The sequence below is a fragment of the Rissa tridactyla genome, chromosome 5 (genome assembly GCF_028500815.1).
Source record: "Rissa tridactyla isolate bRisTri1 chromosome 5, bRisTri1.patW.cur.20221130, whole genome shotgun sequence".
In the NCBI taxonomy this organism is placed as follows: domain Eukaryota; kingdom Metazoa; phylum Chordata; class Aves; order Charadriiformes; family Laridae; genus Rissa; species Rissa tridactyla.
The window spans coordinates 77,881,277-77,901,295 of record NC_071470.1 but is presented as its reverse complement, the minus strand read 5'-3'; the positions used below and the strand labels follow the sequence as shown (position 1 = coordinate 77,901,295).

Here is a 20,019-nt window from a genome sequence, read left to right as displayed (position 1 = left end):
TGTCGCCCTTTCAGGTTGAGCCATTGTAATCTGTATTTCAGAAGCCTTGCTGGCCCGCGAGAGAGAGGATTTGCCCAAGGAAGCAGGTGCCTGGTTCATCTTTACCTTTTATTGTTCTGATAACCCTCCCTTGGAGCAGTCGCTGTCTGGTGGTGTTCATTTAGGAACAAGGCATTTGTATTACTGTAGGCGTATAGGCTCCGGTTGTAAATTGGCATTGAGAGGTGGTGAAGGCAGCCGCGTACCTCTTCCCTCTTGTGCAGTTTGGGACCAGGGAGAGTCTGTCCCTTCCAGAAACTCTCGGTGATGAAAAGAGTAGGATTTCACAGCGCAGGGAGCGTCGGTTTATGGCTCTGTGTATAGTCTCACAAGGGAACACTGTTCAATAGGCTTCAAAGTGATTCAGCCGTGGCATAACCGTGGCTGTGGCCACATGTAATATAGCCTGTAGCTCTTTAAAGAGGATTAGCCTTAGATCAGGGACAGCATTCATTGCTGGATTTCATGTAAAGTAGAATATGCTAATGAAATGGAAATGTCTACAGCAAACATTGCATAATATTGTAAACCTCAAAATTGAGCCTTGTGTCTGGATATCTCTGCTGGAAATCAAACTTCCATATTCTGTTTGTTACTTGGAGAAAAACTGAAGTTTGTAGTTATCACCCCAAGTTCTCTGTAGTAAATCAAGATCTAGTACGCAGTTTTACAAGCGAAGTTAAAAAGAAGACAACAAGCATTCTAAGGTAACTTTTGAAACAGTGTGGAATGCTTTAATGATGTCCTAGCTCTCCAACAGAGACAAAATCCACAACATCTTAAAATATCTTCATTTGGGTTTTCTGCAACGAGTGTAGGCTTGGTTTGATCCTCCGTTCGCTCCCCGGCTGCCCTGCCGTTGTTTTAAACACCATGTTTGGGCTTACGAGAATTTCAGCATCAGTCCTGCGGAGACACAATATTTCTGACACGCGTTTCTCGGCCAATCCATCTTTTTAAGGCACTTTCGGTCTGTACGTCAGCTTCAACTGGCATTCCGGTGGGCTTGATTTGGCTCTCCTATTTCAGTTTTATGCCAGTCTTTTGAATGCTTGAAGTCTAATATTGTCTATACGTGAAAAAAGCCCCCAGACTTCAAGGGGACCTGCGATTCAAACTGTCTGGCTTGAGATATTGTGAAGGATTTTGTTTGCAGAAGGTCATGAACATCTCTCAGAAAATTGTTTTAGTGGGTGCAGTGGGAAATTACTGGCCACGTCTGAAAGTAGTATTGTGTTGTTGCGTGTTAAAGAACCCTTTCTTACCGTATTAATGCGCTGTATGTAGTATATTAAACCTAGAATCATCTTAATGATTCTTAATGTCGTGTATTTGTAAGCTTCACGGGAAGCTTGTTACCCTGATACGAAGTTGACTCAGTGCCTGGACTTGAAACCTTTGCCCGCGGAAGCATTCAGACCTGCTAGGGGTGCTTTTCTCCTCGCACAAGTAAGCAGGCATTCACGTGAGGCTTTGCCTTATCGGTGTGTATTTGTGGCCTGGGGTTTGATGCCCGCGCGTCACATCCAGACAAATGCTAGACAGAAAATACAATAGTAGACGTTATATACCCCGATGGGCCCTTTTGCTTTTGCATACCTACAGGTGATGACTTGAAGTGCCTCATCCCGGTCTGCTGGGGAATAAAAGTCCAAAGAAAGCCTTTGGGAAGAAGGTTCCTTCTGGCTATGTTTCCAAAACGTGCGCTTTCATTACTTAGTAGTTTTTTCTCTCCGCACCGCTCCATATCTTAGGATTTTATTTCTTATGGTGGTGGATGGGTTGGGTTGTGAGTGTTGTTTTTCTTTATTTTTGCCGTTCGGAAGGGTTTCTTTCTATAGACGTGGAGGGTGGTGATACATATTCATGAAAGAGAAGTCTTTCCAGCCCGTGCTCGCATTGACAAAGACTTAGCTGTTTCACACAGCAAGCTGACTGGAATTGTGTGGGGCCTGCCTGACCAGATTAGAGCAAACAGCAAGCTTATTCCTGCAGTCGTCAGGCCTCCCCTTCCTAACAATTTCCCCAATTGTCATTTTGACAAGGCTGTCATTAGGTGATGGCTTCTTTTGGCCATTTTCAGATAAAGATAATTTCCTTAACTTCCATTTTATTTGACAACAAGTAGTTTGGGAGAGAAAGGAAGTGCTTCAGTAGTTTATGGATTAAGGGTTTGTCACTTCAAAGGCATCTTTGATCTAAAAATATGTGCTGTACCAAATTAATTATGTCTTTTTTTTTTTTTTAAAAAAAGGAACTTTTAAATGTATTGATCTGCCCCTCAATTATTCCCTTTTTTGCATCCCCTAGAAGTACGTGGTATGGCAATGGTGAGGGGAAAGCACCCAAATGGCCTCTGAGAAGTCATGACCAGGGCGAAACAACAGGTGCTTTTGTTCGGCACCCAGTGCCGGCTCTGTCCCAGATCTGTTTTTAGCCAGGGGTCCCGTCTGCCCCTGACGAGGGAGGGATGTGCGCCCGGGTGTAGAGCTGGCTTCAAAACTGGGAGACGGAGAAGGCGTTTCATTGAGGAATGGCTTGTTGCATGTTTTGTATTTGTCTGGGTCGCTCCTGTGGTACAACTGAGCGCCCTAAAAACACAGATCTCAGGCAGCGAGCGTTTAGCAAACTGGTTTGTGTAGTTTGGTGATCAGTTTTGACTCCCCAGTAGCCCCTTCTGCCAGCTCTATGGGGTGGGCAGTTGCCATGTGGTTTTGGCTTTCTGTGGGTGATTGTGCCCCCCACTTGCCACCTCCCTGAGTCCCTACACCCTGGCTGTTCCTACAAAAGTGCTGGCAAACGGCCTTCTCTGATTAAGGGTAGCTTTGAAGCCAAGCTCTGGAGCTCCTTTATTTTTTTTTTTATTTTTCAGCAGGAGTAACTTTGCTGAAGCTCTGTTTTGTGTCTGTGCTGCGCTAAGAGATCCCAAACCTCACACCAACAAGCACAACCAGAAGAGCTCTTTTCCTGGTCTGTTTGCGACTTAAATGCTCTGCCACAAAGCACTAAGCTCAGGTTTGGAGCAGGCAGCTGCAGCAGCCGTTGAGGATGTTGCTTTACCCAACCCCGTCCACCCGAGGAGGCACGCTCGGCGTTGGGCTTGATGATCCTGATGGGTCCCTTCCAACTCAAGATATTCTGTGATTCCTAAGTGCAGGTCTGCACTGGCTGGTACTCTCTCTTCTGGTACTTTGTTTCGCGCTGCCGCAGCGAGAGCGGGATGTGGTGGAGGTTTTGAATACGGATCGAGAGCCGGGCTTTTGCAGCGCCTGCCTCAGCTGTGTCAGGCACCGGGCTTCACTTTGACCCCTCCTCTGCTTTTTAGGACTGACGAAACTCCGTTCTTTGCCGTAGCAATGTAAATCCGTCGCGGTAGCCCATTACGCTTGGCTTAGCTGAGGCTGGGATTTGTTTTGTATTAATATTAATATCTGTTCTACCTAATTACTTCAGCTTTTTCTGTAATGTTACCTCTGTATTATTATATCCAGCCGGCTAACCACCTCCTTGCTGCTGGAGGCTGTTCTTGATCCCATTTCTAAACAGAAGCACTTCTGCTCTGGCTGGGGTAGCTGTGCAGAGGCCGGCTTTTTATTTTTTTTTTTTTTCTTCCCCTTTTGCCTGCTAATTGGCTGAGACCACCAGAATTTGGAGGACACAGATGTCACTGATAGTTTGCCTAGGGAGCACATTCATGCCCATCTGTTGCAGTCTAGAAGGCTGTTCATATATCCACAAGGCCTTCATTTAATTCTTGTCAGAAAGTAATGTAAATCCAGTTTACCTCAGAGGTCACAGCCAAGATTTATGCCAATGAGCCCCCTGCAATTTACACACACTGTAGTTGTATAGGATGAAAAGAAAGCCTTTCATGTTGGTGCATATTAACAAGAAAGCTTGCCTTAGGAGAGGCTTTTTGATTGAGGTTCTTCCTTATTTTAATACAGCCAATGCCAGTTGGTGTATCCAGCTTTACCAAAAGAAAACATCTAAGCTTTAAGCCAGAGAAGTAAACTAACTAAATAAATAAAGCCCTTAGCAAATCGATTATTTTGTTTTTTTTTAAAAACCATCTTTTCTCTTTCATGTGGCAAAGCCTCTGCGTACTGAAAAGAAAGGTAAATGCTCTAGGAAAACACGAGCATGTGTGCACTGAAATTGTCAGGAAACTGAATTTGCTTTCTGTGGAAGACGATATTAACTCAATCACTGAAACCTTTGCTAAATTATCGTAAGCATGTTTTCTTTTAATGTTTTTTTTTGTTGTTGTGTTTTGGCTTTTTTTTTTTTCCCCCTCAAACTGCCAAATCTGAAAATAAACTTGAGCCTGTTATTTTTGACACATGTGATGGGAAGGACCCCAGAAGGCTTGTGTGCAGATCCGCAGGAGGGAGAGCAGCTGAGGGTGCCGTACGATGTGCGGCGCAGCCTTCTCACCTGCTGAAAGAAGAAATACCAGCCTCAATGTTCAGTCGCTTTTCTGGGGACAATCTTCTTGCTATTTTTTTCAGTCTCTCTACAGAAAGCAAGGGGAGACAAAATATATGGAGTGAGGATAAGGCTGTTACTCGATCAGCTGCAGGAGGGGGTGCAGCAAGAATAGATCCAGCACTGCCTCTGTGTCATGATTTCATCCCTGGCCTCCTTATTTAGCCGGAGGCTGTGCCAGTTTAAAAAGCTCCCTCCAAAATTAATGTAGCTTCATTGACCTTAGCGAAGCTACATGTCGATAGGCCGTGGTACACCACGAGCTGCTGCGTGCAGGCTTCGTGTCGGGCAGTTAATCACTTGATTAGAACAAGGAAAGTGGATTTCACAGAGCTGGAAGCAAGGATTCTTACTCCAGCACGCATGAAAAATGCTGTTGTGCAACATGGTGTTGGCATGGCTAAAACGTATGGGAAAGCCGTTGAATTAGACCAGAGGGAAAAGGTAGAAGTGCAAGTGGGTGCCGAAACTCGAATTGAAAAATAGCTGATCAAAAAGAAATGCTCTTAAGTACTTTGGTTATCAAAATTGACTGTAAGAGCGGGCAGAGAAAATAGCCCGCAAAGATGGCTCAGGTTGTGCCCACAAGATTACAAGGGGGTTTCAGAGTTGGGCGCTTCTGCTTCTTTCGGCCCAGGGTAGTTTGAGGGCGTTCCTTTCATTTACGCTGGCTTCCCTCCGAAGGATCCTCCTCCCTTTTCCTCCTTCCTTTTCCCTAGTTTGTCTGGCTGGTGGATTTTACCTTGCCTATAACCTTTCAAATGTTACAGGCATGAAAATCGGTATCATTTGCACGGCATCATAATGACCGGAGTGGTTTGGGATTAGGAGGGAGGAGAACAAGGCATCGAAATAAAAACACGGCACAGATTCTAAGTTCCAGTGTAGCACTTAAAATAATTAAAATGTTTATTTGAAAGTCAAAACAGCCTCAGTCATAAATAACTATCCATTCCTCGATTGATTGTGTTGAGTCCCAACCGAGAGCTCTGGGAATAAGGTTTATTTGCTCCCTGTTGGGATTAATCCGTAAATGTAGTCTCCACATGGAACTCATCAGGTCTTTGCTTCCTCTTCATTAGTCTCCCTGGAACTGGAGGGTAGCTTGAATAAGATGAAAATTAGGATAATATATTTTCAGAGAGAAAAGGTCTGGCAGTCTCTAATTTGAGTTTCAGGACCATAATGCTGTGGAAAATTTCCCAAATGGTGTTGTCTGAGAAACCAATGCTTGTTATGCTTGCCGTATTTGAAGTTTGAATGCGGCAATTACATCTTCTTTTTCTTAAAGCCTCCAAAGCTAATTGCGGTCTTAAACTGGCTAGATTGACTCCCAGGCTTACTTCTATCCGCAGCAGAACTTAAAATTCCTTTCTCTTGACAGATCTTTTGGTCTTCTAGCCCAAGGGCTCTGAAATGTCACAGTATGGCCCATTTCTTGTTAAAGAGATCACTTCACTGTAGCCCACCCAATTCCTCCCTCCCTCCCTCTGTCTTGTTCTGAACCCCAGCTCTGATTAGAGGGCAATCACAGAAATATAGTTTCTCATTCCCTGAGACTTTTGTAAATTTGTTTTCATCATATTTGTTGTAAGAAGTTGTTTTAATCTAGGCTCCAACCAGAAATGGCACGGACTCTTTTTTTCATCATTTCTGTTTTAGCGTCTAACAATTGCATCGACTGTTTAAAAACACCCCGTATCCAAAGCTGGAGTAAAGGAGCAATCACCAAAAAATGCTTAGGTCCTCAACCTGAGGCAAAATGGTTTTTACTGTGTGTTTTGAAAGTGGTAACTACACTACTTGTTAGTGCGTCCTCGGAAAGCATTTTTGTCTGGACGGTTTTGTAGTATATCAAGCTGCAGTTTTTATCACTTCTTAAAGTACTCTCCGTTAGGATTTAACGGTACTTTAAGAAAGCTAATTAGTAAGCATCCAGAGGGTTCTAAAGGCCCCTAAAAGTTTTTGCTGGCTGTGCCGTTCGGCTTTAGTCTCTGGTCCTGTGTTTGCCCCAGGTCCGTAAGCTGCGTGCTTGGTTATTTTCACGTCCCAGCTGTCATTCAGTGCTACAGCTGTCACAAAACACAACTTACGGAGTGGCATCTGTGTAAAGGGTGCTGCTACGGTTTAAAGCTCTTCGGTGCGTTTTAAGCTGATTTTATGATGTGAGTCATTACCCCTAGTGATGGGTCTCAAAAGGCTGTCTTCCTTCTGAGTACTAATGTACTGTTTATTGCACTTTTCTATATGGTTCCAGCACTTTGTTGTCCCTGCTGTTGTAAATCATTACTTATTACTCTTAAGTGTCCTTGCTGTTTATTCAGTTCTTTGGAAAAATGTACTTGAAGAAAAATTTCTCGCTTGCTGACATTCATATATCACTCTCATAGATCTGGCAGTTTCCCGGTGAGTTAAATCTTTACAATCCTAGGAAGCCGAGTGCTGTACTTCTACACTAATTTAAGCTTCCCCGCTAAGCCCCGTCAGTTCTTTGTGAGACCGGCGGTCTGTGTGGCGCACAAAGCCACGGGGCCCTCCTGCTTACAGTAATGACCCGATGTGATCTTCCAGGCTGCGGCCCTCCAGCCTTTCCATGAGCTGGGTTTAAAAGACTAATTTTGGGCTCTGGACTGCAATATAGATGAGTTGGAGGATGTCTGCAAGCTCCCTTGGATGCTCTTAGTGCTGTGTTATTTTTCGTAAAGGCAGGTATCCCTGAACTTGCTTGCTTTAGTGCACCTACATAGAAAATTGTGTTTATGAGCACGTATTTACCAGGGCTGCGAGGTGGCAGGCCTTCTCCAGCACGCTTCCGCGTGCTTTTGAAGCAGTCTCCTCCGCTCGGTCGGATGCGTGTTCGCAGCAGATCTGAGATACGTGTGTGCATGCCCGGCGGTTACTAGAGAGCACTCCCTAGAAAACGAGGTTTTTTGAGAAATCAATTACACAAAGGAATGGAGTCAGGGCCAGATGGCAGGGATGCTTCATCCCAACCTGGGAGGTACTCGCGGGACGGCCGCACGCTCCTTCCCACAGGGCTGGGTAATCAGATAAATCAATTAGCAGATGTCAGTGCAGTTAGCAGAGCAAGCAACACCAGCATAGGTGCGTTACTGTGATTGTAGCAGAGGGGGCTGTTTTTCCTTTCCCCGACGGATAACCAGCAACTGGACCAGCTTTTCTACACCTGGCAGAGTAAAGGGAGAGGACACTGTTTTTTCTCGAGAGTCTGCTTTCTGGGTGTTGTCACTAGCTTCAGATGTCTGTCCTTGCCGACCTGGAGGTGCTTAGGGAGAGGGGACCTTTTTGAACTAGGATGTGGACTAGGACCTTGTGCTGTGAGCGAGTCCCGTCGGTGTGGGGACTTTTTTTTTTTTTTTGGAATGATTTTTGTCAAGTGACGGTTAGTTCAGTCCCGTCTCCCGGGTGGATTTCGGACCATGCTGTAGCCGTGGCTCCAGTCCTGTCTCTGTCTCCTTTTGCTCCTGGTGAGAGCCCCTAAATGGGATCTGTGCCTGGTCCATCCCTTTGCCCTGTGGGTGCAATCCCAGCACCCAGCTGTACTCACCTGGCTCAGACCCACCTGGCTCAGACCCTGCAGGACGGTGCCCTTTGTGGAGTCGCCCTGCTCGCTCTTACTTGGAGCTTAAAAAGATGGAGAACTCCTGGGTTTTCCTTCTGCTTTGTTTCTTAATGTCCTGTACCAGGACGGGGAGAGAAGAGGCCTTCCGCTATAAATTCTGCATTTGTGGCTTTCTTTTTTAATTTTGCCGTGCTTAGGAGCTGTATTGGATGGTGTTGATACCTGTATGTGCCCCTGTGTTCTGAAAACACCTCTAAATCCTCTCCCAGGATTTGCATTTATAATACAAAAGCGATTGGAGAAAAGGAAGGTAGAAATATCAACTTGGGTAGAGCTCAGTCTGACTCTGTACTCTTTAAACTCTTTATATAGGGAGCTGGACTCGATGATCCTTAGGGGGTGCCTTCCAGCTTCAGATACTCTATGAGTCTATTCTGTGATTCTAATTCATACTAGAGGATGGTTTGTACCCTCCAGAACGTGGAGACTACAGTCTGCTTTTGCAGCTGGTTGAATACTGGTGCCAGGACCTTCTCGTGCCGTGCTCCGGAGTCGCAGGAAGCCCTGCTGAGGTGCTGCACGGTGTGGGTCGCGCAGAAAGAACTGACGCCAGCAAAACACCACTGCGATCACAAAGACAAGCCTCGGATGCTAGGAAATGTTGAGCGGTTAACAGCGTTAGCCTTGCCTGAGTTTTTATCCATGGTTCTGCATCTAGCTGATCTCTCGCTTGTCCGCCCTGCTCTCCTGTTGCTCTTATGTGCCTGTGTCCTCAGTCACCCTTTTACGGCTTTTACGTTTTTAATTTCTTCTTTCTCTGATGATTGTCTGCAGAGTCAGTCACGGCCCCACTGACTAGCTCCTGCCTCCAGGCTCTTTTGCTGATGAATCCCATCTTTTGCCCTGCTCCACCTGCCTTTCCCCGACAGGCTCTCTGATCCTCTCTGCTTTCGCATGAGTGCATCTCTTTTGCCCTCTGCTTTTCAATCTGGCAGCGTGCTCGCTCTTGGTGCCGTTGAGAACACAAGCTATCTGCCACCAGCTCCGGGATCCAGCGATCCCAGAGCTGCAACAGAAAGGGGGGGGGGGGCGGACCTCTCTGGAAACGTAGCTGATAAAATGTAAATCATTTCTAGTCAGCAGAGCAAACTGCGCCTGTATGTGTGTTCCCTTGCGCTCCCCTTCCTCGTTCATAGCCTTACCGTTTCCCCAGTTTTAGGAATGTTTTCACAGAGGCTGTTGCTGACTATGTTGTGTCAAACTGTAGGAGCAGTTTTCTAAGACCATCATGAAATTGATGGGGGGGAAAAAAAAAAAAACAACCCCGAAGTATTTCTTTCCCGCCTCGTTTTTGGAAGGCTGCTCGGCTGTTTTGGCAGATGGCTGAGCCGGATACCTGGGATAGAAATTGTGGATTATTTTTTTTTTTCCACATCGCTATTGGCAGTGTCCTAAGTACCTGGTTTAACTGTGGGAGAGCCAGCTGTGATAAAAACAAGCCTTGTGTGTGTCTGATGAGATGGGTGAAAGCCCCAGTCCTTTCTGTCTGCCGCAGAGCTGGTGAAGCCGTGATCAGCTCCTGTGGCTTTGTGCTAGGTGAGCTCCTGCTGCATGCTGCAGCATCAGCAGAAAGACTTTTCATTCCGGTGGGCTCCTTCAAAGACCATTTTTGCTTCATCACCTCAACCAAACCGTGGTAGGATGCCATGTTACGTGGCAGGAGAGAGGCTGGCATGAGAGGAGGTGAGAGCGCAACGTGCTCCTGTCTCCCCCAGGGTAAAAGAAACAGCCCCCGTGGTCTGGTAAATGCACGCAGCATCCTCTGCGAGTTCAGAGCGCGCACAGCTCTGCCATTCAATCCTGGCTAACAGCGTGCGACAGCCTGAGCCTCCCAGGTGCAAAGGGCTTCGGCGCAGCCTGGCTGGTCACTTCCCTGCTTGGGGTTTCACAGCTCCATTAAAGACCCCGTCCTTTCTCCCTGGCACCTCGGCGATGTTCGCCTCGCGCAGTTTGTCACCGAGACTCTGCAGTAATTTCACACACTCCTCTAATAAAGTCCTCTGAGGCTGTCATGTATTTTCATGTGTTTCCCCTATTATTTCTCCCTGCTTGAGCCTTTCAGATAATTGATGATACTTTAGTTAATCATTTTCCCCCTCCTTTGTTCGCCAGGTACCTCAGCCTTGAAGGGATCCTTTTCATTTAGAGTCCGTGTCTTCTCTTAAGTAATTGATCACTGTGCACCCGGGGACACCCAATTCACAGCCGAGTGGGATCAGCCTTCATGAATAATCAAAATGCTGTGGCCACGCTGCTGCAGGAGTGCAAGCAAGCTCTGGACGCGCTCCTGTCGGCAAAGGCTGACACGAGTGAGGAAGACGAGCGAGAATACCGGCGGTGCCAAGGTGAGGTCCCCAGGAGAGGCAGCGGGACCACGGCAGCAGCCGCCGGTCCTCAGCCCTGCCCTATTTTTGTTCTTGTGGCAGATGAGTGTCAAGAGATGCCTGGATTTCGAGGCCATGAATGGGATGCGGGCTACAGGCAGGCAGGGAAAGAAGTCCACTTTGTTGCAGTGAATTGCTGTCAGTTCTAATTTTAGGCTTCAGTAAACATGAGGCTGTAAGGAACAGTTTAGTTTGGGGAGAACAATGCCCAAAAGTTTGCTGATGCACATAAATTTCAGTTATTAAAAAAAAAAAAAGGGGGGGGGGAAAGGATGCAACTTCTGAATAAGGGCACATATTTCCTCTCCTTTCATAGGAACTGGGGGAGGGCTTTTTCTGTTTGTCAGCTTCTCCTAATATATTAAAGAGCTCATTGCCTCAATCTTTATCTTGTAAAATGTGTGTGACCTCTATAAGTGGTGTCCAAAGGAAAAAAACAACTTGCAATATCCCTCTTGAAAGGAAAATCCATGCCCAGCTAATGGCCGGAATAAATAACCGGGAAAGGAAGCAGTATTTAGCGAGAGCTGTAATAGAAGGGTTCTTCATTTGTTTTCGTGCTGGCATTACCTGCTGGAAACCAGTGTTTATTTTGGTGTTGCTGTGGTGCTTTGAGAGTGTTTTTTTTTAAAAAAAAAAAAATAAAAATTATTCTTTCTTAATTCTAGTGGAAATCCAGTTCGTGTCGATCATGAAAGGCTGTAATGCCCTCGGTTCAGTTTTCTCTGGGTTCAGACTTTCTGAGCGCTACATAACTTCGTTGCCACAGGTTGTTTATTTGTGAATTAAAAGCCACGTTTGAATTGCTGAACTTGTTTGAATTATGCCTTTTTGGTACAGGGTAGGGAGGTTACGTACTCCTTTTCACCGCACAGGAAGATAACTTCAGCGAGTACAGAAGAATATAGTAAAGGGTGAAGGTGAAACTTCTGGGAGGAAAAACAAAGACATTAGCAAAAAAAAAAAAAAGACACAAAAAAAATCTATTTATGTGCAGGTTTTCCTTTGCATGACACGTCTGCAGTACTGTCCGTTTCCCCCTTTAGTGTTACTAATGTTTAGTTTTGCTTTGCATGAATGACTCGGCCATAATGTTAATTTGATCTTTAAAATCCTTTGTTTGTCTCGGAGCGCAGAGCCGTTGAGAATATGTTTTTCTGACCATCCTTGTTCTTGCTGGGAGGTCAGCTGCCTTTTTCTGAAGCACCTAAGTCTGTTTGCGGTGGAGGGTGGCGTATAGGTTTCTGTTATGGATACTGGAAGATTTTTCGCTTCTCTTTTTGTTTTCAACAAAGGGTACTTTGTTTGCTCATCACAAATTCTTTCAAGTTTTATTATGGCTCCTTAGAATAGGCTCTTGAACTCCTAATCAGGTAGCGCTTTTTTTCCCCCCTCGTCCTCCTCCCTCCTTTTCTCCTATTAAATACCACAAAGTATAAGAAATAATCAGTTTAGTTCCAGATAAGGTAAATCAGTGCCCTTATAATTGCGCAATTAGACACGGTCCTTCAGGTAAACCGCTTCAGGAAATAGGCGATCAGAGCCTGAAGTGGTGCTGGGGCTTTTCCGAGGATACCGTGTTCCCATCAGCTGAAAGAAAAATACCCAGCAGCGGGGCAGTGACAGCGACATTAATAACTGCTGGGGAAGGCAGGGCCTCGCAGGTCTGTGTCTCTCGGCTTTGGGGGGACCCTCCTAGCGCAGAGGCAGAGGGGGGTTTCTTTGCCCCCCTCTCCTCCTTTGTTCCCCCCGGCTTTCCCAGACCAGGAGGAACTGGAAGCCAAATACGTATAAATGGGGGGGGGAGAGGAGGAGCACACCCTTATCTCACGTTAGTTAAGGGGGCAGCATCTGTGTTAGGTGGCTAGGATTGCTTTTTTTTTTTTTTATTTCTTTTTAGGCTAGAAATCGTTCCGGTCAACTTCTGTGCCCATTCAGCCTTTGTTAATTAATGAATTTATATTGCCTTCAGGGAGAACAGCTATCTCTATACAAGAGAAGTCTTGTCCTGGGCGTTGGGTTTTAGCTGGAAGCTGCAGGACTGTTCACACCAGCTCCCCAACTGGTTGGTGTGGTTCTAGTGGACGTTGTTGCGATACAACGTCATTTTATTGTCAGTAACACACTAATTGGGTTTATACCCATGTGGCGACAACTTGGCGTCACGGCAAGGCTTGAAGTGGTGTCCTGCTAGGCTTACACGAGTGTCCAAGCCCAAAGATGACTGAAGGCTCTGAGATTGCCAGATCCTTCTGAAAACGTTACCCTGGCTTCCTTTTTTAACCAGCTCCGCAGTAGTGACCGCTGAGGCTGCTTCTTTAAAAATCAAAGTTCAACATTAAAGAATTTGGCCATATTCTTTGTTCCTTAGTGCATCAAGTAGGAAAGGGATTAAGGTTTAAATAAGGATACCATGGGAAAGAGGAACGAGAGGGCAGCAGTAATACCTTTATGCTTTAGAGAGAATACCAGCGTCCACGTTATCCAGCTGATGATCTTCGTAGTTGCTGACATTATTATTTTTTTCCTGGTTTATTGTCATTTAAGTGAGTGTGAGTTCATGTGGGAAAGACAGAAGGAGGTGGTAGAGGAGGAGACAGAAAGGCTCTCTGTGCAAGCATCCTATTTCTCTTCCTCTAGATCCCTCCCCAAAATGTCCGTCCTGTGGGATCATATGGAGAAATATGTGCTTGCTGTGACTGCCTTCAGCCCCCGCCCCCCCATCTTCCTTTGGAAAAGATTTTGGGAAGCTCAGTCTTCCGCCTTCTACGTGGCGGGGGTAAACCCGTGTAGATGAGACGGGTATCGCTGCTCCTGCAATGATCTTGCAGTGAGAGGTGTGAGGGCGGCAGCACGACCTCCTCTCCCCTCCAGCTCTCTGCCGCTCGGCCACCTTGCCGCGGCATGGCGGGGCTGAGCCCTTCCAGAGGCCACTTTAGAAGGGCAGGGAATCATGGCTGTGTGCGAAGCTGGGGCGTGTAGTAGGAATTGCATCCAGAGCTGCAGCAACAAGTGAGAAAACGGGGGCTGTGGAAAAAGAGATATCTTTTGAAAGGGGTCCTCTTTCCAAAATGTCATGAAATATCCAGCTTCCCATTTTTTCCTAGGAAAAACGTAGTGGTGAATGCACTGTAATATGAGCACGAAATAAGCTTTTTATGTAATGCATTTTCTACAGTAAAGGATTGATTAAAAAAAAAACAAATGTAGTAATACATTTATCGCATTGCCTTGGTAAAACAATGATGGTCTCTGAGCAGGGTTTTTTCCGGGGATTAATGGCCAGAAGGGGCTAGATCTGCAGCTGATGATCACCATTAACCCCATCTGGTCAATAATCCTTGTTAATCCACTTTTATTGGCCAGAGAATCTGCACGGCACACTCAGGCTGCAGCTTCACCCCTGCTTTGAGGAAAATTAAAATGTGGGCTGCAGCTGAAATGAAGGGACAAATCCAAGCCTGGATTTCCGGTTATGTGCTCCTATAGCAGTTGCATCCTTGGTCGGCTCAGGTTGGAGATCCAGCTGAAGCCAATGGTTAGATGGGAGGTGAAGGACCAGCCCAGGGAGGGAGCAGGGCATGGACCAAACTCGGCTCTTGCCATGTGAGCTCTGGCACGTCGCTGGAGCCAGGCGTGGGAGCTGGGAGTACTTTACCCTCATCCAAAACAAAAAATAAAAAAACCCTGTCTTTTGTCTCCTTTGCGTTTGGCCTTTCCAGCTGGGAGGGAAGCTGTGTTTTGGGTAGGGTTTGGAAACCCTGGGGTGGAAGGTGTGAGGACTGTGGCTTCCGTGCGGGCCGTGCCTGGGTAGGAGCATGCCTGGACCAAGGGCGCTTTCTCCTCTTAACTTCTTTTTAACTTGAGTTGCAAACTGCGAGAGAAGTGCAGGATCTCAGGCCAGCTCCTCAGCTAGTGTGAATTACTTGGCTACGCTGGCTTCGGATAAGATGCATCGGCTTCAATCAGGGACTCTCGTAGCAAGGCTTCGGCTGTTATCTGCCACGCATCCGTGAGCACGGCCGTGTTCATAGCGGCTCTCGGGCACATGGCTTAAACCGTTTGTCTTGATATAGCAGTGAGCTGAGGGAAAAAGCGTATCCTGTAGCCCACGGCTACTGCTTTGAGAGCAGGTTGAGTAACTCAGGCCAACAACGTTACTGAGTTATCAGTCAAATATTCTCAAGAGCACACGCTTGTTATTCATTACATCCCTTTAGATCTTTGTCTAATTGCTTCATATGGGCTGGGTTTATCTCCCAGTCTGGATGGGGCTTTTCAAGCTGGCGCTGCCACTGTCACCGGCGAGCTCTGAGCAAGGGGGACAGGTCTTCTGTGCTGTTGGCCCCCTTTGCTCTGCCAGGAGCCCTCTCCTCACACGGGGAACAGGTTTCCTCCTGTCTCTCTCGGAGTAGCTCTTCACGCCCAGCCAGCCACCAGCCGGTGTGACTTCCTACTAAAAGCCTTTTTAATGGCTGATGGCTCCCATTTACCTGGAGGGCAGAGCAGCCAAGGGTGACAGATGACAGGCGAGCTCACCTTCATTCCCCATGAAGGCTGGTGGCAAGAGTTAAGAGCTGGTATCAACTGGGAGAAGGTCTGAGAGGGAGGGGAGGTATGCTTTTTGCAGGCTCAGTGCTCTGTCGTAAGTGTTGCGGCTGAAACCCACTGCCGTATCTTTACCTGCTCTTTGACCTTTTCAGCTTTGCTTCCTGAGGACTTGAGGACCCTTCTGGAGGAGGCAAAGGAAATGAAGTGGCCCTTTGTGCCGGAGAAGTGGCAATACAAACAAGACCTCGGCCCGGAAGACAAAACAAACCTGCAAGATATGATCAGCGTAAGGCTCCCCGATTTGCTGGTATGAAGTTCCACACACCTGTTGTGTAAAATGTCCCGCTGCGGTGCTTGAGGGTACATAGAGCCTTGGTCGGTGGTATCACATGTGGGTTCAGGGGCTTGTTTTTCTGCACGGTGGCAGCAGCGGGTGAGGAACCGCTTGGCAAGCAGAGGTGAGCAAGTCTGCGATGGGATGAGGCTGCTCACAAAGGCCAAAGGGCCAACGTAGAGATGTGATTTTTACCTTGTCCTCAGACAAGAGAGGGACCCGGAAACCATATATAGCTTCCATTTTTTGTTTTTTTTTTCATTAAAATTGCTGTGAAGCAGCATGTGGGAATCACGGTTTCCTCCTCCTTGTGAGACAGCTCATCTCCACGTCACCACTGCATCTCTCCAAGGGAAGGAAAGTCCTGCCCTTTGCTTGCCAGTGCAGCCAAGCCACAGTTGTGGATCAGTGGGAGCTCTGCCTCGGCGTTAGCCTTCTGCTCTGCTGGCTGTTTCTGCTCACTTTCATACACAGCCCACGCTAATTTAGGCTTTTTTTTGGCTGTTCCTCTGGTTTCACAGGGCAGTTCTGGCTCTGCTTCCACTGAGGCAATGTTTATCTCCTCCCTGAAGAACTGGCACTGTAATAAAACTGAAATTCCAAATGTTAACGTAAGATTTTTTTAAAAAAAACATGAATTTGAAAACCATGCTGTGCCTTGTTTAATTCAGCACTCCTAGGAGGCAATGATATTACTCACTTTAGTAGGGCTTGCACAATTCATCACCCCCTTTTCTCTTTCCGAGACAGTTACTTAATAAGATCCCTTTGAGGACCAAAACTGGACAAAACCTGGGCAGGAAAGGCAAGAATTTAATGTAACTTCTCCTGTGAGTAAAGGATACTTGGGTGTGTAAGGAGCTGCAGGATCCAAAGGGTGCTTGAAGATCCCATCCTATAAAGTGACGTGTTTGAGCTCAAAGATCAGAAAGCGGCAGGAAACGTGGATTGCTTCTTGCTTTTCTGATTTTCTCCGAGGTGTGCCAGACAGGACTTTAGAAAATAGGGGACTTACTTTTTAATGGCAAATGTAACATCTAGGCTAGCAAGTCTGCTTTTGGCAGGACAGGCATGAAGTAAAATGAGGTTTGTGAGGCTTGGGTTTGGTTTGTTTTTGTTTTTGTTTTTTTTTTGCTTACAGTCATGCATGTCTGAAGCCAACACAGTCCCATTCCTCATGGCAAGGGACAGTCGGTCCTGAAAATCCGGGGTTCGGGGCAGGGAGGTCTAGCCCTGCTGAAATCCCGGCTGCAGAACTGCTGTTAACTCCAAGGTGGCCGGGAGATTTCACCTGCTTCCCGGAGAGCCCTACCCAAGTAAAGCCAGCGAGTTTTGTTTGGGAATAACGACTATTTTATATAGCACCAAGCAACGAGAAGCTCAGAAGAGCCAACTGCAGGGCCGGGAGGTGTCAGCCCCGGCATCCCACGTTGCGGGGATCCTGAATTTGCTTTGGGGCGGGGGAGAGGCGGGGAGCGGCTGCTTCTTGGGTATTTATTTTCTTTTTCTCTTTGGTGTGTGTGGCCTTAGACAGAAATTTATGGCGGAGGTTGACCTCCTTTACAATCCCCGTGCAGCGCTCTAACTTTGGAGCGTTTGTCCGCTCTCTCCCGGGATAAACACCTGCAGTAAACTCCCTGAGAGACCTGGCTAGATGGGAGATTAATGTGGCTGTAATAGTGGAGCAGTGTTTGCAGCATTATGCCCTCTCCCCAGGTAGATGGATCTTTTCTGAGATGATACCAATTATTTATTGCTGAAACATCTGTTGATAACTGCAGCTGCCCTTGTTAAACAAAGCATATCATGGGGTCATAGACTATAGGGACCTAAAATCCTACCGCATGCTAGTTTTAGACTATTCACCGACACCCCCTGAAGTCCATTGGTTGCTGTTGTCTTCAGTGTTTCATCCTGCGGTTGAAAATACTTTGTAAACGTTGTGCTGCCTTTCCCCATGTGCTTTGAAGTATTATTTCATCTTCATCGGTAATTTATATTCCAGTGCCATTGTACCATGGGAAAAAGGGAAAACCTTTTTTGTTTTCCATTTAATTGTAGATAGACTGACATTTTGACCTGTATTATTAGTATTAGTCAGGAAAAGGGATTTTTTTTTTTCTCCTTCATCCATTCCTTCCCCCACCCTTTTTTTTTTTTTTTTTAAACAAAATTTCAAGGCAGAGCAAAGGCTGCTTCAGTTCTTTGAATAAAAAGCTGGGGGGGGGAAATGAGGCTGAAGAGAAGTGATTACAGTGTGATGAGGAAAGATAAAAGTCTGAGCAACTTTTTTTTTTTTTTTTTTTTGGCATGAGGGACAGAAGGATAATTTAATTCCCTGGAAGAAAAAAAAAAAAGAAGTCTTTGTCGATTTATTGTTCAGAAAAACCTTTAAAATTTTTCATCTCTGTTTATTTTAATTTGCCATGCTTAGAATAAGCTCATAAACCGTAATTCATTACATTTAAAAAGTGCTTTGAGATCCGTGAATGAAAGGCACGTCATTATCATAACACGCTGGTGGTGTTACGAAGAGGCAGAGCTGGCTACCGGGGCTCACCACGAGGATGTTTTACTCTGCGAGTAGGCTGAAAAGCTCCATGAGAGCAGCGCGGCGAGTAAGCGGATTAAGCTTTGGCTTCAAGGGTTTGCCTCAATGTTGCACTTTGAAAAGTGGGATACCCGTTGCTGGCGGCTGCGTGCGAGTTTGACGCATCAAGAAGGCAAAGCCACCTGCACCTGCAGCTTTCTTAAGTGCTCTTCTTCGCCTTTGCTCCGGGATGCTCATTACTTCTGGCCGCTGGCTGAAGCAGTAGGAAGGCATGGCAAAACCAGCTTGGGGGAGCAGGGGGGAGCAGCAAGCCAGGCTTTCCTTGGCATTCTCTCGCCGCCGCCTCAGTTCAATGGGAGCCGTGCCACTGCGGAGCAGGGCTCAGGGCAGATTTTGGCAATGTGTGCAAACTTTTCTTTTTTTTTCCCCTCCCCTCTCTCCACAAGATCAACCTCCCTAGGGATTTTAAGGCAACAGATTTACTGCAATCCTTGAGCCAAACCAGCGCTTCTGGTTTTACGAAATCTTTGCATCTTACAGAAGGTGGGGTTTTTTTAGTTTGTTTTCATCATTATTATTGTTTTTCCTTTTCCCTGCCGGGATTCACCAACCAATACAATACCCCAATTCAACAAGCTCTGTGTACTGTTTTCCATGTTCTTCTAGCAGGTTTTAAGAGAGCTTCTCCATCGGCTGGCAAACCGAGCCCATCCTGCAGCCCCCATCTCAACCGGAATGCCCCTTCGCTGGGAATCTGCACTAGGGCATGAAGGGTGATAACCAACATCTGTATCTCGAGTGAAAACTGGGAAGCACTGGGATGTTTTGTTTTTAACAAATCAAAGCAAAATCAGAATCGTAACAGCATCCTTGCTGACAAGTATAAATCAGGAGGGATTACTTTTTCTCTCTACATACCACACGCGCTGTGGGGTTCGGACGGGGGCTGCAGATCCAAAAGGGAGGCTGCCAGGGGTTACCCTTCCTGCGCATCTTGGCTTTCCCAAGGGATGGAAATCGCCTTACGCTCCGGTGACCAGCCGTTAGAGGGCAACATGCCCATGTACAGTAGGCTTTGATCCCACAAACCCTATTGTGGGTTTCGTCAGAGGACAGCTCTATGCGCACAAGTAGTTCTCTGGTGTGATGATTTGCGCCACGTTAATATTTTAATTTTATTTTTTTTTTTCATTATCAGAGCCTGTTTGCAAGCCCGTTGTAATGACCTGGGGCTTCGCTTCGTTTTTATTGTACGTATCAATAGTTCCTGCATCCAGGCTCAGGCATTCAGCCGCGGACCAGGATCTGCTGGGATAGGTACAGTGCGAATACAAAAGGAAAAGCCCCCAAGAGCAGGGCTCCTGCGGGTCCCTGTCTATGTGTGCAGGCTGACCCTGTAGTCCCTGCCGCGGGTGGGGAAGTGCGAATCCTGGCCCTGCTGGCGCAGAATTTCATGGGAGTTAATGGGAATATTGAAAAGAGTAGAAAATAAGGCCCTGTAGCCCTTGCCTGGGTCTTGGTTAATTATGTCCTGATGGATTGCCATTAGGGAAACCGTTCTGAGGGAATGAGGGACGTGCCCTAACTACCCTTAGGTGCGTGTGTGGCACTTAAGAGCTGGGAGCCTTTGAAAAAGAACTAACGAGGGGGCTGAGGATTTAGTTTTCTCCTCCTTCTAACTGTTGGTGTGGTAACAGGAGAATTAAAGCCCTAAATCGTAGCCCTGGGATCTTGGTTGTTCGGGCTGACCTTTTGCTACCTGCCTCATTAAGAGTTCTTCTTGGGTGATCCCAGTGAAACGGAGAGTGGCTGTGGGCTGAATTCAGCCCGAGAGGGAATCTGTGGCACCCTGTTTTGAGGACACAGATTTAGGAAAGAGACTCTTGGATTTTTAGCGCATCGTAATGGTCTTCATGCCGCCCCCTCGCGGGAATTCTGTCGCTGGCATTTAGCTGGTTTTAAGGATTAAAACATCCCCTTCAACATAGTATTTTAATATACCGCAGGGAACGGCCACAATAGTTTATAA

At 46.7% G+C, this 20,019-nt stretch overlaps 1 protein-coding gene across 9 annotated transcripts in view; it reads left to right on the top strand.

Moving 5' to 3' along the window:
- Positions 1-20,019, top strand: part of ALPK1 (alpha kinase 1) — a 59,954-nt gene that overhangs the window by 14,257 nt on the left and 25,678 nt on the right. For 8 of the 9 annotated variants that reach the window (XR_008466814.1, XM_054204133.1, XM_054204130.1 and 5 more), the window contains 2 exons: positions 10,283-10,515; positions 15,258-15,412. Coding sequence is in view for 7 of the 9 variants with exons in the window: in XM_054204133.1 (XP_054060108.1) it covers positions 10,395-10,515; positions 15,258-15,412 (276 nt within the window). In the remaining 2 variants the exon portion in view is untranslated. Of the gene's footprint in view, positions 1-10,282; positions 10,516-15,257; positions 15,413-20,019 lie in introns of those variants that run through there. The other variant, XM_054204134.1, reaches the window with a different exon arrangement.